The following is a 27502-nucleotide window of genomic DNA, read 5'->3' as shown; positions in this document are numbered from 1 at the left end:
TCGAAATGTTCGATACTGAAACTTCAGCCATGGGCGACAGTATCTGGGTGTCTGATTCAGAGCTACGGGTACTGAGCAGCAGTGAGAGTTTATCAGAATTCGGCAAGATATTTACGAGCGCCCCTAATGAGCGCGCCAACGTCAGAAAGATTCGATATCATGTGGTGCAGCCGGAAGTCAGCATGAAGAAGCTGAAAAATGCAAGGCAGATCCGAGGCTGAAGCTAACAATGGCGCTTTTATGCGTACCCTATCAACTCTATTTGAGCAATTGAGTGCATGAGAACCTGAAGAGCTTAGCATCAGTCTCTCAGACGAAGCTGCATCGCTAACTGATTTTCGGATTGATGAATTGGTAGAGAACGGTACACTAATCAACACACAACAACCGTAAGCCCGGCATATGGGAAGCGCGAAATCTGAACAAATTCGTCGGGTTAGAGCAAGGCAATATCGTCCTCTCCGTGGTGAGATGTGTGTCGAAGATCGAGGTCAGTGCTGGATACGATATAGAGCGCTGGGATCTCCATCCGAATTTTCTAACTGCTATGCTCAACTCATGCCGAGGCTTTCAGGAGATCGAAAGGACCTCCGCCCTCCCACAGCGCAGGACTATGTCAGCCTGAAGAAGCATCAGGTCAGCTTGGGCAAAGGCGCTAAAGACATGCACTTTTCACCGTCCCTGGCCGAGATAACTCTAGGAATGGAGGACGATGATCCATTTAATGAGAGATTAGAATCGGAGAGCCTCTTGGATGACCCCAAGAGTTTCGATGATCTCAGCCTTGCGATCAGACGCGCAGTCCAGCTGCCGACACTGCGGAGGCTACGTTTAGAAACATTATGGGCATTGTCTCCCGCGTCCTTTGGACCTCATCCCGACTTGCCCGCTATTTGCTGTCCATCGCTCGAGGAGCTCACGATTGACGTTTCTATGACTACGCCCGACGGAAGATACCTGAAAATGGGTGATCTATACCAAGCCTGACAAGAGGAAGGAGATTAGGATTCTGACAATGAGATATCACCTGGTCCATTCGATGCGGAAGACTCGGACAAATCAGACTGGATGCCTGAATTTACGTGGGATAAGCTGGACGGCGCAATTTCGCCGACCTTGTTTCGTTCCACAACAAACCCAGAGATGTTAGTTCCTCTAGCACAATCATTCGCTCACGCGGTTGCAAGCCATAACGCGCCTCAATTAAGCAGGCTAGAGAACCAGCTTGGAGGTACTGTACGTATATGTCATACTTAGACGGAGATGAAGTTCTTCGCACCAGACCAGCCCAATCGAGATGCGGATTATTTATACGGAGGTGAAGAGTTCGACAAGCTCCATAGACTTAGGCCACGATGGTACTTCTGGGGCACTTCGGCTTTTGATAAGTCGTGGAGGATATTACTAGAACTGGGAAGAAATTTTGAAGGATTTTATGGAAAGGGATGCATTATAAAGGCTATGCAAGATGAAAGAATCGAAATATAAAAGATTCCTTGCTCAATATACGAGCTGCTGCAGCGCTCGGACTATCTTTTATGAGTGTACAGATAAGTAGCAGAGTTGGGTGCGACGGCGCTGAGATGCGTCAGTTGCGAGACACATTGCACTCATTTTTATTAGCAAATTAGATTTTAAGTGCTTTGGGATAGATACGTGGACGAGAAGCATTTTATTTTGCTGCCGATCCTAGTGGATACATACGGATTAGTTTCATCACTAACTCTCCAGTCCACGATCCCCATTCCCCAGTCTCAGCCGCCCGCGAAGTCTATTTAGCGCTTTCCAGAGGCACTCCCCGCAACTCATGGTTATACTCGGAGTTCGGTTTCCAGCGGCTCAAATGACGTCCTGCTGCACCTTTCCATTCCAACGGGTCAGCGGGCATTCTGAACATGACGGGCTTGATTATTTCATCTTTGACGCAGACAGTTCTTCTCTGCGTATGTATAGCGCCAATTGACCACATCTCTTCGACCCGTCTTAAAAATGAAGACGAGATTGCTTCCTAGAGTACCGCTCCGGCAAGTGACCGGCGCTGGACGTTGGATGCCCCCCAGCGCGCCGAGTACCACACACGTCTTCTCACGAAGGGCGAGCAGTGTCTCGCAACGACCAGGCGCGAGCCATGTATCGTTCCCCGGCGCCGTGAAGAGCGCGTTTACGAGCGACCTACAATTCGTGCTTGCGTCCGAGTCGCCGTCACTGCCCACATACCGAGTGGTAGATCAAGATGGGAAAATCGTGGACTCATCTTTCAAGGCCGATCTTAGCGACGAGGAGATAATAAAGCTCTACAGAAACATGCTTTTGATCTCCATTATGGACGTCGTAATGTTTGATGCGCAACGCCAGGGTCGTCTTAGCTTTTACATGGTATCAGCTGGCGAGGAGGCTATCAGCATTGGTTCGGCGTCCGTGTTGGAGAAAGAGGACGTAGTCTTCTGTCAGTATCGTGAACAAGGCGTTTTCAGGCAGAGGGGGTTTGAGCTGAGCGATTTCATGAACCAGCTATTTGCGAACACCAAGGATCCGGGAAGGGGCAGGAACATGCCAGTGCATTATGGAAGTAAAGAGCTGAATATTGTGAGTATAGTCAATCACGTATGGTTGGGTGTGCACGGTGGGACTGATTGGCGACAGCATACAATTTCGAGCCCGCTAGCGACACAGATTCCCCACGCCAGTGGAGCAGCCTATGCACTCAAGATGCAGAGGATCAATGATCCCTCCATACCGCCCAGAGTTGCTGTGGTCTATTTCGGCGAAGGCGCGGCAAGTGAAGGAGATTTCCACGCAGCGCTCAACATCGCGGCGACACGGGCATGCCCCGTTGTCTTCATATGTCGGAATAACGGATATGCGATTTCGACGCCCACACTGGAGCAGTACCGTGGTGACGGGATTGCAAGTCGCGGTATTGGGTATGGGATTGACACGATAAGGATTGATGGGAACGACATATGGGCAGTAAGGGAAGCTACGAAAAAGGCACGAGAAATGGCGCTCCATGATGGTGGGAAACCGGTTCTCATCGAAGCCATGAGTTATCGCGTCAGCCATCACAGTACATCAGATGACTCGTTTGCGTACCGTGCTAGAATTGAAGTTGAGGATTGGAAACGAAGAGACAATCCCATCTCAAGGTTACGTAAGTATATGGAAATGAAGGGCATCTGGGATGAAAGCCAAGAGAAGGACGCTAGAGATAGCATCAGGAGAGACGTGTTGAAAGCATTCTCCGAGGCGGAGAAAGGGAAAAAACCGCCAATCAGGTCAATGTTCGAGGATGTCTACGAAGAGTTGACTCCGGACCTCGTGGCACAAATGAAGCAACTGAGAGACCATTTAGATAGATACCCGGATGAGTACGACGTCAACGAGTTTGAGGGCGGGAAGAATAGTCTAGACCAATGAGGAAACATATGCTGCATGGGAAGTTGAGCAAATTTTGCATGTCTTGAGTACATGCGTATATCTATTGTTAATTGAAGAAAAATATCCCTAACATTCTTCTGCCTGGCGCAAGGTAGTATATCAAGATCCGCCGATAACAGTATCACGTTCGATACTGTCCAATTCTATCAACAGCATTACACTGCTCTTAGAAACTCGGCTACTAGATTGTGGGAACTTTCGGCTGGACAAGAAGAGTACATTTCATAGGCTCAGACTTGTCAAGCCAATGACTGGAATCTCAGTATATCCTGTTATTAGCTAATGCTCTCTTCGTTGAGAAGGCGCGTGCGTCTATTAAAACTTGAGGCATTCGTTTCGTCAGCAGTTTGGGCGTATAATGCGAACAAAAGAAAACAAATGCATAGGTAGCCTATAATTTCTATGTCACCGATAACTGGGAGACATACAGGTATCCAATGCGGGGCTACCACACCCGACTGCTGACAGTCAGCTTAGACGTAGCCACGTTCTCAGCTTGCCATGACACCAAGATTGCTCAAATCGTCGTTCATAAACTTTGCTGTTTAAAGTAAACTGTATCGCCGCGAATAACTATAAATGCACTAACACAGCGCGATGATATGCCAAGTTTGCGAATCAATGTTCCGGCCAGAATTCGGGGTTCATGAGGCAATAGAGTATCCACACCATCATGATACTCTGTCGTTTCGCAATTCGCTTGCTGAGGGATGCCAGCTATGTTCAGCCCTAGGAACCGAAATCGGAAATCTGGAAGAACTCATTTTCCACACCAAGGTTAATTCGAAGACAACGTGGACTCTCTTGCGTCCACGCAGAGGTCGGCCTTTCTCCATTCTTCTGGCCTGGATGGTTGACGGACACTTTAGACACGGTCGCAGGACAGAACTTGTGAAGTACAAAGGTACGTTGCGTGCTATGGCTATCAAAGCGCTCCAAACCTGATCATTTAGATCTGCGATTGTCCTTGCCATAAAAACACTCTCATTCGAGAACCTCGCTGCAGATAGCTAAGTCTTGGATGAATGATTGTCTCCTTCGACACCCAAGATGTGCCCGCCTACAGGCCTGGAAGACCTCAGTGACAAGGTATCAGCCGAAAAGGCTTGTTGACATCGGGGTTCAAGACAGTGGATCGTGGCGATTAGTCACACATGGCGAACACGACATTCTGTCTTACCACTATATGACCGTAAGTCACCGCTGGAGTGTTAACCAGCAATATCGGCTTCTGCGTGGAAACATCGAGGCATTCGTGGCTGGACAACCTGTAGATGACCTGCCACAGTCATTTCAAGATGCTGTTGGAGTTGCACGTAGCATGCAAATCAGGTACTTGTGGATCGACTGCCTTTGTATCATCCAGGATTCAGAAGAAGACTGGGAAACACAGAGTCTCGAGATGCGCGAAATATACGCGCACTCAATATGCAATATCTCTGCCACTGGAGTTCCGCACAACTCGATGGGTTTTACGGATATGCTCAACAAACCCCTCCTTCTCCCAGCAAAAGTCCATCCTTCATGGGCACCTTCGACCAAAGGTGGTTGGGTAGCGATTGATGTTCACTTTTGGTGGGCAGAGGTCTGGAACACAGCACTCATGAAGCGTGGGTGGGTTTTCCAAGAAAGATTTCTGCCCCCAAGAGTACTTCATTTTGGATCGCGACAAATGCTATGGGAATGTGCGACGGTCGATGCGTGCGAAATCTACCCGAATGGATTGCCGCAGGAGACACAAACTGAAAGCCACGTCAATTTTAAACGACTAGATATTGTAGATATGCTCGATTTCAGCAAAGAGTTTAGTGGATCTGCGGCGGTCAGCAGGCATGCCACATACGGTGAGCTCCTTCTCAGAACCTGGAGTCGCTTTGGCTCCATATTTTCGAACACGCCACGTTCTGCATCGATACCATCACTGCCTGCTAAGTCTTCAGTCCCATGCAAAGACATTGTGCAAAGTCCGCATGCGGTATCTGCGGAACTTTTACATTTTTGGTGTAACACCGTCTCAGCATATACGCGCACACGCGTCACGAAGCCTGACGACAAATTGATAGCGCTAGCAGGAGTGGCGGAGATGACATCGTTATTATACCACCGCTATTACCACGTTCCGGCCACATACTATGCTGGCTTGTTCGATCCACATCTTATTCAGATGCTTGAATGGCACGGCGCAGGATCAAAGGCAGGGGGCCGAGCGCTGCATTACCGGGCTCCGAGTTGGTCATGGGCAAGTGTTGAATATCGTGTGTTATTCGAATTTGCACCACGAATGTTCGACGCACGGGAAGTTCTGAACCGCCGCACTACTTGGGAATCCTTCATCTACTATTGGAACACCGAGCGCGGTCCAGAAACTACTATGTTATCACTTCCCACCATTCAGCTCGACTGGAAGTCCTTGGTTGCTGATGTCTTCGTGGAGCTCACTCAGACAACACAATCCTCCGAGTTTGGGCAAGTATCTGACGGCCATTTAAGTCTTCGGGGACTGGTTTGTCCTTTGAAAAATATACCTTCATCGGCACCATTCATGGTCTTTCAAGACGACCCGTATGTGCCAATTCAAGACGGGACCTACTGCTTACCGTTGCGATGTATCATCTTGGATAGCGAGGCAGATAGAAAGACTACTATACGTAGTAAAATATTGTATTGGGTAACCGGTCTGTTATTAAAATCACTCGAAACCTCGGATTCGACTTTTCGGAGAGCTGGATTGTTCTGCATATTCTCGTCAGACGGCTTCAACGCTTTGGGCATAGAAATCGGGGATTCGCCTTTTGACGTTCGTTTCTCAGAAAGAGCAGTTATGAGGTCCGTTCAGATCATTTGACTTATCATCACCTTCGTGATAATACTGGCAATTGATAGACACGAGAGTCTTGCAATTAACTCAATTGTTTCTATCAATTGCATCGCCAGTACGGTATGAACATTCGATATGATCACATATTATACTGACAGGTCTATAGGGTGTGTCTTGATTGATTTCAACCACTCAATTCCAGAAGCACCCCAAATCATGCTGTATTTCTACTTTATACTTTTTTTCTAGCGATGGAGAAGGTGCTCTCATCATTGTGCCGCCGACCACTTGGTTGATCACGATTGGCGCCAGTGAACATGCAGAGGGCAGTGGCACGATGCCCGCAATCATCGGGCCTTGATACCAGAACAAAGTTTCCTGTTGTCAACTGCTCCTCTTCTCTCCAGCACCAAGCTTGGCAACGCCCGCCTCCAAGATATACACCCACTCGCTCCCTCACCTACCCCATTGGTGGAAGCTTGGCGGCTTGACGCGAGTAATTGAATCAGCACAGCCTGTGACGAGAAATTTTATAATTCTTCCATCAGTGATCGCACTGCAAGAGCGATGGGGTGAGGCTGAAGCCCCGGCTAGGAAGGCATCGCTAGCGCACTCCCAAGATCTTGGCCTCCTTTTTCAGAGATCTTGGCGAGCTTCTCGAAATGCCTGCGAATTTTCCTTGATCCCCTCTGGTGACGATAGCCAAGTGCAGACAATACGCTAAACAACACCGAAACTCTTTTCTCCAGACAAATCCTGTGTCGTAGGGTGTCCACGCGACCAGGTAGTTATGGGGAGAGGGGAGACGGACGCTTCGAAAATCTGGGGCAACGTCAGTCTCAGTGTCTTATCCTCTTGGCTGTGCCACTGTAGGGCCGAATCAACAAAACCCACATTGCCCCCATAATCAAATGGATGGGGGAAGATCTATATAATGTCTCACCCGATGCGGAACTGATGATGTATGAATTGCAATTTTGGGCAGAATCTGTTCTGTTATTCTACGGACTTATAATTGAATATTACAGGTCGCAGTAAATATGGAGTTAGGAAAGAAGTAAGTTCCCGCCTGATACAGTCAACTACCTCCCTTATATTGCTGCTAATAATATCGTAGGCGTATTCGTGTCAATGGCGCAGACTGCGGCGTGGAGGCTATCCTCCTCGGAGCTGTCACTTCGCTGGGAGGCTTTCTCTTCGGTTACGACACTGGTCAGATGTAAGTGACCGATCCATTTGTACTTCCTTCTATATTGGAGAGGATACTATTTCTTTCACCAATTAGTTTCCAGAAAAGACTGACATGTCTGTTGTTGCTAGATCCGGCATGCTGCTGTTTACTGATTTTGTCGATCGATTTGCACAGGAGCAGCCGGACGGAACAAGAGCCTGGGTCCCCATTATTCAGTCACTCCTGGTCTCATTGATGAGTATTGGCACCTTGATCGGTGCTTTATCTGGCGCCTAGTAAGTCAAGGAATATATGACATGACCATAGTCTGCTAACACGAAGCAGCACAGCAGACTGGTGGGGTCGACGACGAAGCTTGAGTTTCGGCGTCGTGGTGTTCATCATGGGTAACGTCATTCAGATTACCGCCATGAACAGCTGGATCCACATGATGATGGGCCGCTTTGTCGCCGGTCTTGGCGTAGGTAACCTCTCTGTAGGCGTGCCAATGTTCCAATCAGAGTGCTCACCAAGAGAGATCCGAGGCGCCGTGGTGGCCTCGTACCAACTCATGATCACTATTGGAATCCTCATCTCGAATATCATCAACTATGGTGTGAGAAATATCCAAGACTCAGACGCTTCTTGGCGCATCGTCATCGGACTTGGCATCTGCTTCTCGATCCCACTTGGTCTTGGTGTCCTGTGTGTGCCTGAGTCTCCCCGCTGGCTAGCTGGCCGCCATGACTGGGAAGGTGCACGTATGGCGATGGCGCGACTTCGTGGCATGAAGGACGACCCTCGCAACGAACTTGTGGAGTACGATCTCAAGGAGATGTACGCGGTCATCGAGAAGGAGGCCTCAGCCGGTAGCAGCTCTTGGTTGGAATGCTTTACCGGGCGGCCTTCAAACATTCCAAAGCTTCTTTACAGAACACTTTTGGGTATTTCGATCCAGTTCTTGCAGCAGTGGACTGGTGTCAACTACTTTTTCTACTACGGAGCAACTATCTTCGATTCCGCGGGAATCGAAGATCCTATCCAGACACAGCTCATTCTTGGCGCTGTCAATGTTGCCATGACCTTTTATGGGTTATACGTCGTCGAGAAATTCGGAAGACGGTGGCCGCTGTTCCTGGGCGCTTTGTGGCAGGCTATGTGGCTGCTCATCTTTGCCTCGGTAGGAACTGCCCTGCCGCCAAGTGAGAATCCCGCTTCAGGCATCGTCATGATTGTCTCCGCCTGCATGTTCATTGCTTCGTTTGCTGGGTATGTTGAAGAAACTACACGAAATTATGAGATATTACTAATATGTGTTTGAATAGAACATGGGGTCCAATGGCCTGGGTTGTCATCGGCGAGATCTTCCCACTGAGAACCCGTGCCAAGCAGGCTTCTCTGGCAACTGCTGGAAATTGGCTAGGCAATTGTACGTATATTGTCGTGAAAATGGTTTGCTCACACATACTAATGATATTATTCTAGTCATGATATCCTTCCTTACACCATTGGCAGACAGCGGTATCTCCTACGCCTACGGCTTCGTCTTCGTCGGGACGAACCTAGCAGCCGCATTGCTCGTCTGGTTCTTCCTGTACGAGTCCGTGTCCCTCAGCCTGGAGAACGTCGACATCATGTACAGCGCGCCGGACATCAAGCCGTGGTCATCGTCCAAGTGGATGCCAGTGGGCTATACCACGCGAAAGCAACGCGACGAAGGGCATTTTCGCAGACTGAGCAAAGGCGACCAGAGTGGATTAAGAGCTGCTGCCTCCAATCTGACCGATAGTGAAAAGGACCAAGGTGCGGGTGGCGACCTGGCCACAGAGTCCAGACGGGAGGTCGTTTGACATACAACTTAGAACGCAACAGCCCACGTGGCTTTTGGTGCCTGTACGCTGCTGCCGTTGAATACACTCCAGTGTATATAGGCATTATTGTATAAATTTTCAGATCAGCATTTGTAATCTTCTCGACTCTCTCGTAAGTGATACATAAAAGTTCGTGCGCCCTCGAAACGCATCGCACTCAGCTTTATGATAATAATATGATGTAAGTGGAGAACAGTTTGAGAGCTGCCGTGTATGCTTTAAGTCGTTGCGAGAAACCTGAACCACATACTCTATGACAAAATGCTATTTTGGCGATGACAGTATTGCAAAGAATTGGAGTCACCACGCGCAGCCTTGCTTCCACAAGTTGTATCAATATAGTGGGCTAAGGCGGCGACGCATGAGTGACGTCGAGTCAATACTACAATAGGGCTAGACGGCACTATATTACAACTTCGCATCCCTTCCTTTCCCTTTTGGCTGCCTCTGCGGCGGTGGTCCGATCTTGGCCAGCCACTCCTCGTCCATGGTGCTCTTCTCTAACAACCCCTTGCTCCGAACCCATTCTTCGTATCTAATCTGCTCCTGTCTATACCTTCCCATCTCCTTTCCGATCCACGCCGCAGCATGCTCGGCACACTCGCCTGGCACCTCCATCGGGAACAGGTGTCCCCTATTTTTCATCAACACTTCCGCTACCCTGCCCGCTTTCGCCCCTCCGCTGCCTCCTGCCCCTGTCCCGGTGGTTTCTAGGCGAATCTTTCGCTTTTCGGGCGTGCTGAGGTCTGAGGTCTCCCCCGCCACAAACAGTACGGACGGGCGCACCTCGGGGAGTTTGGCTAGAATTCCGGGCCCTTCGGAACGGTAGAAGGGGAAGGCCGCCCGTCCGTTGAAGTCCTCGTGCGCAGCAGGGTCAAAGTCGCGGACCCTCGACAGGTCAAGAGTGCCATCCTCGTTCGTGTAGTGGTACAACGGCCTGAAGAATGTGAAGAGCTCTTGGTGCTTGGTGGTGCGCAGCGTCACAGTGCCTGGGGCGGCGTCGGGAAACAGAGCCGTAGGAGCAGGTCGAATGCCGTGAGCAATCCAAGCTTCGAGCACACGAGGATCCCAGGACTTGTAGAATGGCGAGCGCCGGAACCCTTCAGCGGCTTCCTCGGCCGTTGACCAAGTGTCGCGCCTATATGCAGAGCCTTTGGCTGGTGAGATGCCTGGCCCGACGGACTTGAAGCCGAATTTGGTGATCGTTGCATCGTAAAGAACCAAGGTCGTGAACAGCCTCGGATGTAATAGTGATAGGTGTGTCAGACAGTTTGCACCGAAAGAGTGACCGACACCGACGAGAGGCTGCGGCATCTCTTTCCTGAACACGTTGGTCATGTGTAAGAGATCGCGACCATGATCACTCCACGACGGGTCATTACCAAGTGTGAGCTCGTTGGCTTCCCCGCTGTACCCTTGATTTGCCACGTCCGCAATCCAAATTCCCCTGATTCGAAAGCCATGGGACCTGGCTGCGACGTGTAGCTCCGTCCATAGCGGCTCATACAGTTCTTTCGGGAACCCATTCGCATGTGCGCCAATGATGGTTACGTCGCCAGGCTGTGGTGACGGATTGTCTTTGGGGATGTACTGTTTAACAGCCAAATACAGCGTGTCTTCTTGTGAGTTGGCTGTTGCGCGGGCGTATTCTCTCACATGTTGAGTAGGTATTAGGTGGTCCTTAATATGGAATGGAAACTCCATCTTGTAAGCGCCAAACCGGAGGTACGAATTGTTCTATGAGGTCCGCCCAATTCGTCTCACTCACTGATACCAGTGGATGCTGTGGACTCTCAGTCGACACCACTAGAGGCCTGTTGTGCGACGCAAGTTGGATAGAACAGTTTTGAGTTATCCTGGTCTATATATCAGATACCAGATTAAATCAATTTGAATACCTGCGTTGTGATTGGTGATTGCAATCACACTCGTATTCTAGGCTCCGCTGGTGAATCGAAGAGGTAATCCTGAGTACGGCTGTTGAGATTGCGGCAAACAGTAGTGGCTAAACTAGTATAGGGCAACGTGCGCTTTTCTACGAGTTTCGCAACTGAACGAATTGTTCGCCGCGGTAATTCGACCTTGGGTGAAAATCGAACTCGGGAATAAAAAGTCCTACATTGAGCTATGGGTATAGTGGTGAATATTGACAGTCAAGTGGTCAACTTTATGGTACAGAATACAGGGTGGAATGGAAACCGTAAAAAACAGCCGACCAGGGGGTTGCGCGGGACATAACGAGCCTCGGCAAGATAAAATCCGGGCTCGAGGTACGATTGGTCGGATTGCCCCAAGCCACAGGGCATGTTTTGACCCGTCGGCAGTCATTACAATTGCTGCGATCAGCGCTTGGGCAAGCCTTCTAGCGCGTCCGTTCCCACGAGATATTGAACTTTCTAGGTCGAGTATATGCAAGCCATATTTAAGAGCTCAACAAGTAGACTAGTTGGAAGTGATTGGGCTTCCTCGAAGATGATAGGCTGTCATGGCATATGAGCAGGAGTTTAGCAATAACTTCACCTTTTGTATAGGCTTCAATTTTGAGCTAAAATCACTAATGATGCCTGCCGTAACCATGTGCCAAAAGTCACATGAATATTCATGAAACACAGCAGGAATATATCAAATTGACCTTTCTATCTACGGGAAATTACATAAGCAATGCTTGCCCGAACCCAGGGTGTGGATGAATAGAGGAAACAAAGCGATTGTCGAGTGCCTTTCAGTCTGCATGCTATCCGGGAATCATGTGAAACTGCAAATATCCCGACGCCAGAACAACCATCCATGCAGATGCTAGAGCCCTTTTGTTCATTCTCTTATATCCCTTTCATGACAAATCATTATTATTGTGGTTCGTATTCGCGTCCACGTGCCAAAAGACGACTTCTTTGCGCTGAGCTGCGAGCGAGTCTGACGCCACGCAGAGAGCCTTGTCAAAGTATGAGCTTGGGCACATTTTTCTTCTTAAATTCATCGCTATAACCGCTGCCGTAGAGACGGTTCCAGAACTGCTTTTCGGTAAACACGCTTCAGGATAGGTGGAAGGCACCTTGTCCTTCACGAATTGCAGTGAATAGCTGCTTTCTCATCTTTTCAATGCTTGTATAATCCGGCAGCTTGAGATAGTTCACACAAGTCATGACACTTGGCAAGTAATCATCAGCTGTGTAAGGTGGTTCGCTGGGTTTGCAAACCACAGTAAACATAGGAGTAAGACTCTTGAAGCCTGCGACATGTTAGATTTTTTTGAATTACTCGTCTCGGTGATGTGTACCACTTACCTCCAATTGGTAGTTTGGGGCTACCGGTTGTGAATTGCAAGAAATCACGGCGCTGACCCGGGGTCATCTCACTCATCGTCTGGAGCAGATTCTTCACACTTCTGCTATCCATATTGAATCCGTGGTCAGCTTTGATGGAATCCATCAGAGCTAGCGAGATAGTCAGCACAAAAGTAGCGCGGCAAGTAGATAGAAATAGTGACTTACTTTCCAAGGTCCAGTCTTCCTCAATACGACCAAACAACGACACGAGCTCATTGGGTGTAAAAGCACTAAGAGCGGTGTAAGGGAAGACTTGGGAGAAGCCTGCGCGGAAGGCATCAATTTGGCGCTTGACACCACTGCCCAAGGTCATGTCGATGACTTTATCTAGATACGACTCCACATTATAGATTGTGACAGGTGTGTGAGCGCCTCCTGATACAAGCTCAACATCAGGAAATCCGGGAAGAGTAAAGTCAAGGGCAAGGTCTTCGATAGTAATGCCATCAACCACGAGCTGATCGGTATCTGCGACTTTCTGCGCAGGAGTCCGGTTTGGATCCTCGTCAATGGCTTGCTTCGCTGTGGCAAACTTCTTGATGTGTTTCAGGGAGTTGGCAAGGCCGCGGTCGACGACCTTGGCTGCACCAAGTGAAGGTTTGACCGCAGGCCCTTCATCGCCAACTCGGAAGAAAATGGGGTTGAAATTTAGATCGATGATTCGAGAGTCGATCATGGACCGAGCAACAAACTTGCCAAGCATCTTAAATAAGAACAGTACACGCTCCACGTTCGCAGCATTGTCAGCAGCAAGAGGCCGTGGGAATAAACCATGTGGGCCAGAGATGAATTCGTCCGAGTCATTTGAGTCCACTTCTCGCCACAACTTGAGCTTCTTCTTGGAGAACTCTTTCGAAACGTTGGAGTAGAACTCCAATGTAGGGCCAAGACCAGTACCAACTTCTTCGAAATACTCGACCTCAAGTATGCTGCGAGACTCTCCGTACAGTTCCATAACTTTGAGTGCAGACTCCAAAATTTTGGAACGTGAGATGCGCACTTTCTGACGCTGCAGGCGTCCGAGGAAAGGTCGTTCATCCCGTCGGTCGCGACGATTGGTGTCTTCCTGTTGAGCATTCTGCCATCGAGTCATAGATCGGGCATAGCCAAATGACGTGGACTGGAGGAAAAGATGCCGAGTCTCGAATGGGAAAATGAATGGGTAGAGGCGGGCGAGATCTTCGCTCCATCCTGGCAAACAGTTGCTTGCTACAATCAAAGGCTCTTCTAGCTGCCGGTTGAGCTTCGCGGTCAGCTTGGTATTGACGAATTGTGAAAGGGGCTCACGATTGAGCTTGAGGGCATCCTTGTTTTCCACAACGATATCATCGAGGTTAGCATTCAGATCATGTAAAATCTTCAAAAGACGAAGGATCGACCCTGTAGTGGGATGTTTTGCCAGCGATGCTGGTGCACCATCTGCACTAACGGCTGCATCGGAAGCACCGTTGAACCCAATGGATTCAGTGGGTGGCGGTCCAGGCACCCTTCTGAACTTGATGGAATGAACTGCTGACCATATGCTTCGAGTAAGGTGCTCATCAGCATTGGCTGATGCGCTATGTACGGCCCTGTAGATTGTGGTTTCGTTCGGAATAACTTTACCATCAAGGCTGAACTCGATGTGCCAGTCTTGTGGGACAGACTGGACTGCCGCTGCATACGAGAAAGGTCGCGAGGACGGGGCCGCGGGGGTGGGAGTAGCCTGGGCGGTTGCAGGAGCTGCCTGCATAGTATTGCGGCTTGGGGGATTCCCAGGGCCACCACTTTGAGCCGGAGTCAGAACTCGTGTGCCATCTTCCTTTCTAGCGGTTACTTTCCCACTGGTGGCAACTTCAAGGTTAACCGCAGAGGGGTCAGGCCGAGGTTCGTCGTCGTCGTCTTCCATGTCATCATCCAGGTCCCCGATCAATGCCTCTAAAGCACTGCTGTCTGGAATGTCGTCATCATCGTCAGACATCGGCTTTTCATCTGCACACTCCAAGGCGTTCTGCAGGTCGTCATCATCATCAGGCGGGGGAGGGCGGGCCGGCGATTCGGCAGAAGCGGCAGGATTCCGACGAGTTGATCTACGAAGGCTGCCCTGATTGGGCGTGGCAGGGGTTTCCGCTTCAGTCATTCCTTGAGCCTTGGATTTGCGAGCAGGTCGTGAGCTTGAAGCTTGAGGGGGGACAGGAGGTGGTGGTACAGGAGTTGACGAGTAACCAGCACGATCCATAAGACGACCCGGGGGTACTCCTGTCATCTCCGCCAAGGCTCTCGCAAAGTCACGAGGCCCACGGCGAGGTCTCTCGTGCAAACTAATTCTAGGCCTGAGATAGTCGTCCAAAGCCTTGAAAGTTGCAATGGCATGGATTGATACCATGATGCCACGATACTCGCGCGGAATATCTGAGCTCTCATCTGCCACAAGCTTGAGACGAATCTGTTTGGCCAACATAGAAGCAGCACTGCTCCGGTTACCGTCAAAAGTGTTCTGATGGACGGTCAAGACCTCAAAGTGCTCGGATCGGCTGAGAAGGTCCTGAAGCTTATGGGCCATAATACTGAATGGGGTGGCGGGTGAGTCTGCACTCGCGATCCTGGGCTTAGACTTGACCGATCGACCCATGAAAACTTCAAGAAATGCGGCTCTAGCGGTATTGGCAAGTGCTTCATCGGGGTTGCTAAAAACTTCTTCCAGCACGCGGACAAGGCCAGACGCCATAAGCTCGGCGCTGGTAACGTTTTCTAGAACGTCCGCATCGAAATAAGAGGCTAGTGTCTCAAAAAGAGCAACGCCCTCCTTGGGACCAAGGTTCTTAGCAGTTCTGTGCAAGTAGAAGGCCTCGATGTCTGCCGCAAGTGCCTGGAGGTCGCTGAGGATTTTGGTGGCCTTCTTTTTCATCGTCTTGCCATGTTTCTCGGTCTCATGTGCTTCCAAAAATTTCTTGGCAACTTCGGATATTCTTGACTTCATCGACGGAATGTCAGCAACAAAAAGCCGAGGAGGTCCGTCGATTGACATGGTTGAACCGTCAGAACTGACAGGGGAGCCTGAAATATCGTCATTGTGCTCATTCTCGTCATTATCATCATCATCTTCTTCATCCTCGTCATCGTTCTCTTCGTCGTCATGATCTGCTTCATGATCTTCTTCGTGGTCTCCTTCTCCATCTCCATCTCCAGCATCATCCTCATCTCCGGAATCATTGTGGATCTCAACTCTATCGCCCTCACCATCGACAGAATCCAAAGCAGGGTCTGGCGAGGTCTGTGGTGTTTCAGTAGTCTTTGGCGCAGAGTCTTGACTTTCAGCAAGCTTAGAAATCTCCGTAATGACACCTTCACGGTAGATCTGATACCGGTAGATGTCGTCCAGACGCGCAAGAAGCAGCTCGGTAGTTTGAATAGCAGAGAGCACTAGAGATGGATGATCCTGCTGTGACAGTATGGCAGCCAAGAATGAGGCATAGGGTACTGATTTTAAGGCATCGACGAGGATATCCTTGTCCAAGTTTGAAAGCATCTTGAGCTGTGCCGTCAATACCTTTTGCCGAACATTAAGATTGACGGTGCTTGAGAAAGCATCGGTCAAGGTCGGAAATAGAATCAGTGCAAAGCGTCGAACTTGGTCCTTACAGCCTTCAAGCAACTCGAGGCGCTTTTCCGATGACGACTTCTTCCGCGAACCACCCACCGAAGATGGAGTGGTCGGTTCCGCAACATCATGTCCGCTTGGCAGTCCAGAACCTGACAGCTCGTTCCACTTCAATCCCGGAAGTAGTTCGCAGACAACATTAAGAGTCTCGATTATCTGCTCCCGTGGTCGGTGTATTAGAGCCTGCATAATGACCACGCTGTCAAGCTTCGAAGCAACGTCCTCAGTCTCGTCAGGAGGTGACACACCAGTCAAAATCTGGTATAAAGTCTCCACCACGTTCAGCTTGAACAGCTCGGCTGAGAGTCGTGGACTGGCCCGGGCAGTAATGGCCAGGACTCTCAGGAACTGTGTGTGGATATTTGCTGATATGAGATTGGTGGTGCCTGGTACCAAAAGACGCAGTATTGCCCTGAGCAAATCGACACTGACGAGTTCCTCCAGCTTGGACGACTGGTACTTGAAGCTCTCAATTATCCGTGTTACGCAGAGAGAAGCTTGCTCGACAACCCTTTGATCACTGCTTCCAAGGACATTCAGCAGGATTGGCATAACGTCCTTGATGACTGGAAACGAGTCCTCGGGTATGTTTCTACAACAGTTGGCTGCAGTGGTGACAGCCGTTCGCTGGGTACTGGTAGCGAAGAAGTCAAGATAGGACAAACAGGCAGTCAAGCCGCCTTCTCGAACAATGCTAGTAGGATAATCGACTGATATCTTCTCGAGGGTGCTCAAAGATTGCTCGGCAAGGTCGATGTATTGTATTTCAAGCAGTTTTGCACACAGAACAGGGACTGCTCCACCGTAGACAACATTGGCAGCGCTTGCGGGCAGTGCCTCCATCAGATTGGCGAGACATCGGCAGGCGAGAAGCATCATGTCGGGGTTCTCCTCTCCGGTAAATTCGTTGGGCTGCATGAGTGCCACGAGTTCTTTGACGAAAGCATCGGGCGAAAAGTGTCCGGCAAGATTGTCCTCATTCGCCATGAGCAAAATTTCAGAGAGGTCTGACAGAGCGATCATCTGCATTGACGGTTCCTCCTTCATCCGCAAGTTGTCCAGAATCCCTCGTAGCCTAGAGCCCATACCAGACATCATGCCAGTCAGAGCCCGAAGCGTCTCCGAGATACTAGAGCCGCCTTGCGATCTGAATCCACCGAAGGGATCGTCGTCGTAGTTTCGGTGCTGTTCGTCATCGTCGTCTTCCTCGTCATCATCCTCGTCGTGGTCGTCACTATCATCGTCCGGATCGTGCGCTGGTGGAGGCGGGGCGGGTGGCTCCGAGTCTCTTTCGTTCTCATCTGTGCCAGTCATGGAGACATCTTGACTTGGTGATGCCTGGGTATTCGACACCTTTTTCGATCGTCGACCTGATGCTGAGGTAGATGCGGACTCTGTCGACGCTGGGGTTAGTATTATTGGTGATTTGGCAGAGCTCAACGGGTTCAGGACTTACCTTGAGCTGACTGGTTACCTCTCTTGTTGCGGCTAGATTTTCTGCTAGAAGATGCAGAGGCTGAACCAGAAGGAGTCTTGTCCTGCAATGCAGGGGACAGTGGGGAACTATGGTGACTATTATTAGCACAACGGTCTTTTGACTACGCACACCTGAACAAAACGTACTCTTCAGGACTTGACATATCGGTGGCTGTCTTTTCCTTCTTCTTGCGTGTGGATGCTCGTGTAGCTGCAGGTTGAGGTTGAGGTTGAGCTGCAGGTGTGGCTAACTCCTGAACCTTCTGCCTCTTGGGCCGACGGGTAGAGGAAGCCGGCTGCTCGGGCTGGGTCGGTTGCGACGGACTAGTCTCACTGTTACGAGACTTTCTCTTCCTAGAGGGACCTTGAGTGGCAGTGGAGCGGGGAGTCGTCGTCGTCGTCGTCGTTGTTGCCTGAGCCGATGAAGCTGTGGGCGAGGGGTTTCCGGATGGTACACCAGATGATGGTCCGGCTGGTGAGGCAGCTTGACTCGCAGCGTAGCGGGCCGAAGAACGTGTGCGTCTGGGAGACATGAGTAGATATTCAGTGTGACTTGCGAAGCATTCAAAGAGCTGGAGAGAATGTCGCCAGTCGAACTAGATGGCGTCGGAAGAATGCAGAAAGATTGGCAACAGGCACGCAAGGATGCAGTTGATGCAAGGCGTGTTTGTCTGCCTGGGGGACCCCGTCTGTTGGCCGACTACCCGGTGGGCAGAAGTCAACGAGGAATGCAGAATTTCCAACTCTCGATGTGTGTGATGTGCGTGGCTCACACCTTCCGCTTGGCTTGCCGTGAGTGTGGAAGGCTGGAGCTGGTGAGCAGCTTTGAACACCCCACGTCTCGTGACGACAAAGCAAAGCCGGGGACCATGGATCTAGCAGTCACCAATGACTTTCGAGACTTGAGAAATGTATGCAGCAGAGTACAAAAGACCAATGGAATGGAGCTTAAAGAAAAGCAAGATCAAAGTTGAGCTTGGATCACTCTTTGCTCTATCTTTTATCTTCGCTTCTTTTCTTCTTCGGCTTCTTCTGCTTCTTCTTCTTCTTCTGCTTCTTCCTCTTCTTCTTTCTTTCTTCAGTCGTTGATGCAGTACTTGGTGGACTGGGCTAGGTGCTGGACCAAACTGTCGGAACTGCCTAGAGAGTGGTTGTCTGCGGTGATGGATGGATGAAGGGGGTTGATGGGGGGAAGGGGACTGCTCGAGTGATTGGTCTCGTGGTGTGGTTTGGTGATACCAAGAGATACGTTGGATATTGCAGAAGCAGAGGAAATTTATGCAAGGACACTATCGAATATGGAAATATGCAGTTTTACCGTACCTGGGCGATAGGGATGAAGCCGGTGGCGAGACAGAGGCAGGGGCGACTGACGGCAGGTTGGGCGGTTTCGATTTGGACCGTGACCTTGCGGAAGGAAGTCGCGATGCAGTATCGTTATCGGCTAACGATCTTGCAGGTGGTCGCGAGTTCGCAGTGGGACTTCTCGATGCCATTAGTTACGCCATCCAGGCCGCTGAGCTTGTCTCTTCGTGTTCGAATTCCCTCTTATCGCGCTTGCTCTGCTCTGGTCTGCTCAATGACCCTCGCACATGGGTGAGGTCGAGCAATCGGTCAACAATCGGACGAAAGCGGTGGGTGTTACAAGACTCGAGTCCGTAGTCTATTCGGTGCGCCAAAAGCGATTAGATGTACACGGTTTCTTGATGCAGGCTGATAATATAAGCCCAAGCCGTGGCGCTGTTGGTCCTCACAACTTTGCAGTGTCACAAGCAGTTCCTAGAGTGGTGAGCAAACCGAAGTACGTTTGAGTTCGGTGTTGCGCTTTCCATTGCACGGAGCCCAGCCCAGCGCATCAGTCAGCCCGTAAGTGGGCTGAACTGTCCCCCCAACCTTAGCCTGATGAGGGGCTGCCTAGGTTAGGTACAATCTGACGGGGGTTCACATACAAACTATACTTCCGCTACAAGGATCCAGAGAGTTTCGTCATCCCACTACCAGCACAGGTAATCCACGCGGCTCTTCACGGCCTTGCCCAAAATCAACTTAGAGCTTCCACCAACCTTAAACTCTCTTAATTAATATCCGTGAGTGGAATATAGGCCATTTATCATAGACTACCCGAGCACGAAATAAGGTCTTGGCAGCATGATATTCTCTCACTCAGAAACCCATTACGTTAATCAGCTCTAATTGGTCGCATGGCACAAAATGCAACAACTCCACCCATTCGGCAGTGTGTTTGTGCGGAGCAGGAGGACAACATCTTCCGCAGTTACATAGAATATGATCTAGTCTAGACCAAAAATACAGTATCCCAAATGCCAAGACCTGAAACCAACCTTTGACCTCTTCGTATCTTATTGGGTTGGCAATGCAAGTGGAGCACGAAACTATACATAGTAGAATATAAGCAGCAGTGCCCAGGTGCCTAACGACTTGTGCATCGAGCTGCGACAAATCTACACGTTTAATATTGCTTCAAGCTCTCTTGATATAACCACGCCCAAAGGATCACTAAGAAAGTGATTCAAAGTCTTGGTCGCCGGAATAGACCCTCACTAAGGCTACCCTGCCCTGGACTATTCCGTCTCGACAGCTCTCAAGTTTGCATGAGTGCCGCGTACAATGGTAAGAGGAGCGAAGAAAGAGTCGTTCCAAAATGCAGCCCAAATAGACAGACTAGTCAACTTTGGGATGTATTGGAGGATTCGTGAACTGGTCAGACTTGAACTACTAACAAGATGAAAAGGAGAATAAGGAGATATATGTAATGTCGCACCTATAAACTTCAAGGATGTAGTGCATAGAAAGGGCCGAGCGTAGGTTGACTATGACCTCTCACATCATGCAGCATACAGCAGCAGGCCGAATGATCTTACCAGGTTCACAAATAAGATGGCCCCGGGCTTGTGTTTTCAACAGATGCGAGCTTGGTATTTTGCATCATGAGCCGAGCAAATCTTCAACGAACGTGTGATAGACAATAATCGACATGAGATAAGATATCTAGACGAGGGAATGTCCTAGCTTGGTGTGAGCCAAACGTCCTCCTCCAGCCTATACTGACCGGTAAATTAAATCAGATTCACAGTCGCGATCACAAATGATGGCCTAGTCTAATAGGATTGCAGGTTCCCAGATACCCTGGACCTATGCTATATGTCCCTCGATTGCACAGCCTGCATCCGAGGCGCAAAGGTCGAAAATGATATTAGGATGGGAAACTATGAGGCTGTTGTTAGGCTAAACGTCGAATGGGATGATGTGTAGTGCTATCGGGAAACATATTATTGTTCAAATTGACGAACTGAACTGATAGGTCCTTGTTCAACAAATCCACTGACCACTCTAGGGTATATTAGCTTCGCTGGGGCATACTCTCGTCCCGCTACACCGAGGAACTGACGATAGCTGTTTTTAGAGCTTTGGCGGGTCTGTAGACGTCAAACCGAGAGTTGCCTAAACTGTCAAAGGGACCTCGATAGCATTTTGGGCTCGGCGCCTAGTTTCGCTAGGGCAAAGAACAAGTGACAAATCTCTGAAACTGAGAGCACTCGATTGTTACTAGAAAGTGCAATAACACAAAGACCCACGATACTGCGGAGGAAAAGTATTAACAAGCACTCGAACCATCACTCGAAAGATGGGACTTGACCATACCCGATATCAAAACTAGAAACATGGGTGTATCTAAGTGGTGAGCGTTGCAACGTAGGGGAGGTCGGTATGATTAAGAATATTCTCCTTCTATTAGGTTCAACTGAAAGGAATTTATGCCCAACGGCATGTCGAAGGAGAAAATTAGAGCGCTGGTGTTATCACTGATTAGCTGAAGCTTTCCCTGCCAATCTAGTGCGCTGGAGATGTAGCCTAAGTTTTCCAAAGTACTTGAAGTCAGTGTAACGCAAGGACGGAAGCGTGTTGAGTCGATCTTATTAAACTAGGTGTTGTCGAATTGTTGTGCTGACTGAGAGAATATTACGCAGTGAGGATGTGGTGGATTAAGACGAGGTGCCGGGTACAGCGAAGTAATCTTCATTCAAAGAGGTGGTCTTGGGAAGAATACTGGATGAAGTCGATGTGACCTGAGTTGAATGATATTCTTCTCGGGTGCGATTTCACGTTAATTTTATCCTAAGAGCGTTGGCATCTTAGGTATTGGTGGTTGTAGCAAAACCGCCATCTAGATCGACATGATAAGGAAGTGAGGGCTGTGAGATGTATACATTACAAAAGCATTTCTTATGAACCAAGTTTTCTTTTTTCTTTTTCACCCTCTTCTTTTATTCCCTTCAAAAACAGTTCCAAATCATAGAATGTGGCCATCACTAAACAATGCAGAAATGAGCGCCAAGGCGGTTGTAAAGATTTTGAGAAACTTAATGGTAGGCAGGCAAGTTAGAGCGCTTTAGTTAGTAAAAAAATTCCAGAGAACCTTGCTGCAACGGTAAAGAAATACTACCTATAATGATAGCCAGCCAGTAACATTCAACTTGTATTTTTGCTACTGCCGCCATTCTACAGTGTAGCTTAAGCTGGTAGACTTTGCAACATGTGGACTTTACAGAATGAGTAACTTTGTCTATAGATCATTTATTAAAGCTCATTGGTAAAGCTGATATCTTCACAGTAATACAAGTCGTAGCTTGAAGAGTGTAGATAGAACGAGGCACCTCAAATGTGGAATTAATTGTTGGCAATTAATATGAATGAATATTCACCTACGGAGTTGAGCAGGAGTCAATTCTATTAACAACAGCAGCAATATACTTTCTTAGCATGAGTAGACAGGGAAATGGGTCGGGGATGGATACAGACGAAAGCTTAATGCATGTCTAATGCTATAGAATAATGTGACAGACATAAAAGTCGGATGGTGGCACACAGCCTGTGTCGACTAGCAAATCGAAGGTGAGACTATCTTCTCCGATTTTCCCTACTTCATGCTATTTTCGGGGCCAGATGAATCTCCTGAGTATAAGTTAACATCGAAATCGACACACTTCTTTAATCCTTCTCGAATGCTAATTATGCTGCGCTATGCTAATTTCGTTACGGTTCCCATGAATCATTAGTTATGTCTTTTAGATACATGATTTTCCAAAGCAGCAATGGTATTACGGGGTTCGTCAGCCCTTCACACAGGTTCGAGCTTATTGTACTAAATCAGAACAGGTTGACACCACCCAGTAGAGACGTTCGCGGCTCTATCTTGAAATCCTCAAATGCATCCGTCCTACCTATCTAAGATCGTAAGTGAGCTAAAGACCAGGTGCTTTGCCTATATATAGGAACTTCACTAGAACAAAATTCCCGGCGAGGTGAGCCGGCTGTATATCAAGCCAGGGAAGCGTTTGGTGCCAGTCTTCCTAGAGGCGTCCTGTCTCGCGGCTTTTCAATCAAATCTGCATAACCTTCAAGCCCAGTTCCAATAACTGTGACAATTTCAAATATGTGATTGCCTTTAAAAGTCTCTGCCCATACTCTGATGACAGCAGCCGCAAGTTGACGAAGTCTTGTGCTGTCGTGAATGGTTATGTCCATGATTGACGGATGTCCTTGGCCACCTGAGAGAGATGGGTCGATTGGCACGGCGAATTCAGTTTCATCAAGCATTCTTCGCAGCATTTCGAGAAGGTTTCGTTCATCCGGAGATGCAGGAGGGTCGCTTGGGCCAATAGAAGCAAGCGTCATCAACCACTTGGAGAGCAAGATGGCACATTCTAGATTACACACTGCGATATCGTTAGCATATGCGGGCAGTATCAGGGCCGACCAAGACATACACGAATGCTGCATGCTCCATTCAGCGGACTTCCTTCTCGCCACGTAGTTAACACCTAATTTTACGAGCATCGACAGCGCATGAATGGCCTGCAATATTGCCTTATTCAGTCGTGCGCTTCTAATCAAGTATGGTGCGTCCCCAAAGGCAACCGCGATCTGGCTTGCGTTCCTTGTTTCCAGAGTTCTACTAGGACTCAAGTCGGTGAACAAACGTATAGAAGCTAATCGTAATAATGCGGTGGAGTCATATGCAACAGGCCCGCCAGGAAAAGAGTCGCTCGCAAGTTGCTGACCGTTTTCAGATACACGGGCTTGATGTTGCTCGAAGCTCATTTGCCAGATCCTCAAGGCCTGCAGAACATCTTCGACATCGTCAGGTCTTAAGCCTCTCGGGACCTCATAAGGCGCTGACGTGAAGCATGTCTGCTTGAGGAAGAACACATGCTGCAAAATAGCATGGATTAGACCATAGTTTCCAAGAGACGACATGTAAGCAGGAGGTCCCTGTGGTGGTCGGCTGAAGAGCCTTGAGAAAGCGTCTTGGAAGGATATGTCCATGCTAGGGTAGGTATGACGAGCTTCTTGCCATTGCCAGGCGGTCTCAGCCCGCCATAGCTTCGAAGAATGAGGCAGGCATACATTGAGCTCTGATGTAAGTAGTAGTGGCGGCATGTTGTAAGCTATACTGCAGAGATTGAAAAGGCAGTACGTGATGAGTTTTGTGCGGTTCATCCCTTCGATACGTATCCATGCTTCCCAGTCGGCAGTTTGAGTTGATTCGGATAGGAGACCCTCTTCGCGTACAAGCATGGCCAGAAGACTCTGTAATGATAGTGCCTCATGTAATATAGCTTTGGCACCCCACAAGCCAACTGTGAAGAGTAGTAGCAACGCTTGTATTGTTTCTAGACGAGCTTGGGGTGTGTTTGGTGAACTGCTGAATAGTTAGTTTCAACTATCCGATATCCATGCAGACTAGGTAAAGTGACAAGATCTTACTATGGCTCCCGGTGTGTTTCCTGGGTCATTGGCCTGTCTTGTTGCATTGAGCTGAAAGAATGGCGGAATCCGTGGCTTGGTGATGGTCGAGTTGAGTGAGGACTATACGCTGCGGCGGTTGGCAGTAGTCCGTGGACTTCATGGCTATTACGACGTCGTATCTGCTCCAATGCTACAGCTTTCGCGGCATACCACAAGGCATTGCTTCGGTGGCTCTCGAATCTGTGTTGGGCACCGACTGCTAGAATCGCCAATAATAGTTCAGGGGAAAGTTCTGCAGGCGTAAGGGTAGGAAGGTGGAGTATAGGGAGGTGTTCATGAAATCCGCCTACATAGCCCTCGAGAAATCTCGTAAGAGTGTGGCGAGAAGGAAATACGAAATCGTTTGGTAAAACCGACGAGAATTCATCCAACCGGTTTTTGATCACGGTGTGATCCATAGCGGACACTCGTAGGGGGAGCGTCCTGTTGGAGTCATCGTGTGCCCTGCCACCACCATCGGACGGATCTCTGTGATCAGGCTGTACAGACGGGAAGCGAGACGGGAACTGAGACGCAGGTTTGGAAAGACCGCCCCTCTGCATACTTGGCCAGATCCCAAGACTTTGGTCGACTTCAAATGCTTGCGGCAGGAAATGTGAAGTTGAAGCAAAGTCGTCTAGGAAGAGATTATAGTCGTCAAATACCGGTGGTAATGCTTGACCGGGAAATCCCATTGTCATGGCATTCGCTTCTTGTTCCCTACTTCTGTCATATGTCATACCATCTTCGTATGGCTTCATGCGAGCCAGCCCTCCGGGTTGTTGACCAAGATCAGCCATCATGGGCTGGATCGAATTCACTTCGTTTGCCGATGCGATCTGCGTGGCAGCATCAGATAACAAATCAAGGTTGCAAGCTGCAGCTCTGGCGGGCATGATGCGTGGGTCTGGTGCCAGTGTATGCGCTGGAATGGGGTTGATAGGTTCTGCATTATAGTGTTGTTGTTGTTGTTGTTGTTGTTGCTGTTGCTGTTGCTGGTGTTGTTGTGCACGAGGCATGCCTAACATCTCGGTATCGCCATGATGACTTTCGGGCGAGATCTGCTGGATGGGCCCAGCGGTCGACGGCTTCCGCGGCCGACTGTTGTCCTTATTCGAACCTTCATTGAGATGAACGAGTTTCTCGTGTCGGACAAGAAGATCTCTGATGTCCATATAAGCATATTCACTTGTGAACAAGATGGTTGTTGTTTGGGCCACCAAGTAAGGCGGATAGATGGGGAGATGCTTAGAGATCAACGTGGTTTAGAGGGGAAAGTGGATTTGTGAGCAAAGAATCCGAGTGGAGGAGAGTGATGTCTTGGGCTTGGGGGAACCCAAACTTGAAATTTTGTTGGAGGATATAAAGAGTATAACTAACCTGCGCCCAAACGTCTTTCCGCAACGTGCCCAGCCGCAAGCAAATGGCTTTTCTTTAGTATGGGTCCGTTCATGCCGTTGGACATGCTCAACGCGCCTGGCGGAATAATTATCTATGTAAGCGAGATGGTCGACAGAATGGAACATAGGGGCCGTCGTATCTCTTGTTTTCTTACCTGAACCGCTTACTGCAGTACTTGCATGGTAGCGTCTTAGGCTTCTGCTGCTTGCCCTCCACGTTCTCGTCCACACCTGGCATACCCGCGCCCTCTATGGACTGAATTGACTGCATGGTCGAGGTGATAAGTGAAAGTTTCTGAAATATGGATAATCCCCGTATGGACTATGGATGTATTGTAGACGAGGAGGTCACGCAGGGCGAAAAGTGGGGGATTGAGTGACAATGGGGCCAAGTAACCGTGAGTCGACCGGAAGAAGTAGTGACTTGCAGTGTGACGATTTGTGGATATTCACTATGTCAGTAGGTTTGGTATTGCACACTTCGGCATCTGAGCTTGTTGGCGTGCTGCCGTGTCTCCTGGCACACTGCCTTTTCTTATGATTGCGTGATGGCCAGGTCTCAGCGCTATACGATACCCAGCGATTGATGCCAGGTCATTAGATTGGACGCAAGGCTCCAAATTGGTAGACAGTTATCTCAAGCTTCTTCCATGGCTTCGTGGTGGCATATGTGTGTGTGTGTGTGTGTGCGAGGTGGAGAGGAGTTGGGGAAATGCCCGGCCAGAATGACGCGCGCGGAGAAGGACAGACGGTTTCTCACGCGACAACGGTAGTACGCTGCAGGCCAAGTGCGTTTTACCGCACCAGTGTACTGTAGAAGATAAGCACTGAGGGCTATGACGGGCCTAAGTCAATGGGAGTTACAAATGCTTGAACGAAGACGATGTACCACGATATTGGGGTTAGAAGTGAAGATCGTGAGGAGTAAGCTCGAGGGGCTGGGCTGGGAACGTCAATCTGGCGAGATTCCTGTGAGTGAACCAAGCTTGACAACCTTTGGGACTCTCACACGGCAAAGCAAGGCAAAGCAAAGCGAAGCGAAGCGTCTTACTGGGGCCCCCACATTGTTTCCCCGCGTCTGGGGAAGCCAAGCTAGACCTTTGACGGACAACGCTGGAGTCAAGCATGAAAGGCAATCCGTACTTGACTCCGCATCCCCAAACACTTCCAAGTGTGCACATGCCGGACATTCTGGCCAGTCCCGAACCCATCATTAACAAGTTTTAATCACTGGGCAGACCACTGTCCCCTGACGGATGGAACGTGTCAACGAGGGCTTGAGCAGCGAATGTGCCCATCGCACAGTGGGTTCGCGAGTGAAGAGAGCGTTCAGCGTCGGTCCAAAGCTAATCCCACCAAACACGATCACCAAATGGCGTTCTTTGCTGCCTACCATTATATTCCCGGACCCCAGTTCGTCTCGACAGCATGGAGACTAGATGGCACCTCCAGGGTAAATGTCCTGTTTTCCGGGGCTTGCACTGTATGTATGTAGCCAGGGCGGCCCCATGTCTTTTCTTTCTGCTGGGTAACATCACGGAAGGCCTCCTTC

The 27502-nt window shown here is 49.4% G+C and overlaps 7 protein-coding genes across 7 annotated transcripts; 4 read left to right on the top strand and 3 right to left on the bottom strand.

The window, feature by feature from the left end:
* Positions 1–312: 312 nt before the first annotated feature.
* BKA67DRAFT_392774 (uncharacterized protein) lies at positions 313–1125 on the top strand. Its single transcript, XM_046096635.1, has one exon. It carries the CDS (start codon positions 403–405, stop codon positions 985–987), a length of 585 nt encoding a protein of 194 aa, XP_045954125.1. The 5' UTR covers positions 313–402; the 3' UTR covers positions 988–1125.
* A 924-nt stretch (positions 1126–2049) lies between these two features.
* Positions 2050–3417, top strand: BKA67DRAFT_523499 (dehydrogenase E1 component; the record flags this gene model as incomplete). Its single annotated transcript, XM_046098478.1, has 2 exons — positions 2050–2586; positions 2644–3417. The coding sequence occupies 2 exons, from the start codon at positions 2050–2052 to the stop codon at positions 3415–3417; spliced, it is 1311 nt and encodes a 436-aa protein (XP_045954124.1).
* Positions 3418–4488: 1071 nt separating this feature from the next.
* Positions 4489–6617, top strand: BKA67DRAFT_539463 (heterokaryon incompatibility protein-domain-containing protein; the record flags this gene model as incomplete). The annotated part of the gene is made up of 3 exons (XM_046100637.1): positions 4489–4527; positions 4658–6264; positions 6506–6617. The coding sequence occupies 3 exons, from the start codon at positions 4489–4491 to the stop codon at positions 6615–6617; spliced, it is 1758 nt and encodes a 585-aa protein (XP_045954123.1).
* A 335-nt stretch (positions 6618–6952) lies between these two features.
* Positions 6953–9386, top strand: BKA67DRAFT_392741 (general substrate transporter). Its single transcript, XM_046096634.1, has 6 exons — positions 6953–7313; positions 7374–7475; positions 7577–7723; positions 7773–8696; positions 8753–8856; positions 8913–9386. The coding sequence occupies exons 1-6, from the start codon at positions 7297–7299 to the stop codon at positions 9275–9277; spliced, it is 1659 nt and encodes a 552-aa protein (XP_045954122.1). The 5' UTR covers positions 6953–7296; the 3' UTR covers positions 9278–9386.
* Positions 9387–9485: 99 nt separating this feature from the next.
* On the bottom strand, positions 9486–11476 carry BKA67DRAFT_578044 (Alpha/beta hydrolase family-domain-containing protein). Its single transcript, XM_046103671.1, has one exon. The coding sequence runs from the start codon at positions 11000–11002 to the stop codon at positions 9707–9709; it is 1296 nt and encodes a 431-aa protein (XP_045954121.1). The 5' UTR covers positions 11003–11476; the 3' UTR covers positions 9486–9706.
* Positions 11477–12330: 854 nt separating this feature from the next.
* Positions 12331–18273, bottom strand: BKA67DRAFT_662382 (uncharacterized protein; the record flags this gene model as incomplete). The annotated part of the gene is made up of 5 exons (XM_046107988.1): positions 12331–12527; positions 12583–12732; positions 12790–17658; positions 17721–17827; positions 17888–18273. The coding sequence occupies 5 exons, from the start codon at positions 18271–18273 to the stop codon at positions 12331–12333; spliced, it is 5709 nt and encodes a 1902-aa protein (XP_045954120.1).
* A 4762-nt stretch (positions 18274–23035) lies between these two features.
* On the bottom strand, positions 23036–26503 carry BKA67DRAFT_392607 (uncharacterized protein). Its single transcript, XM_046096633.1, has 5 exons — positions 26106–26503; positions 25931–26026; positions 24530–25714; positions 23530–24464; positions 23036–23478 (listed from the first exon to the last, which is right to left on the bottom strand). The coding sequence occupies exons 1-5, from the start codon at positions 26219–26221 to the stop codon at positions 23081–23083; spliced, it is 2730 nt and encodes a 909-aa protein (XP_045954119.1). The 5' UTR covers positions 26222–26503; the 3' UTR covers positions 23036–23080.
* Between the last annotated feature and the right edge of the window lie 999 nt (positions 26504–27502).

Source organism: Truncatella angustata, assembly GCF_020726525.1.
Source record: "Truncatella angustata strain MPI-SDFR-AT-0073 chromosome Unknown BKA67scaffold_8, whole genome shotgun sequence".
Lineage (NCBI taxonomy): Eukaryota > Fungi > Ascomycota > Sordariomycetes > Amphisphaeriales > Sporocadaceae > Truncatella > Truncatella angustata.
Note: the sequence above shows the minus strand (reverse complement) of the source record. Positions and strands in the feature narration are given on the sequence as shown.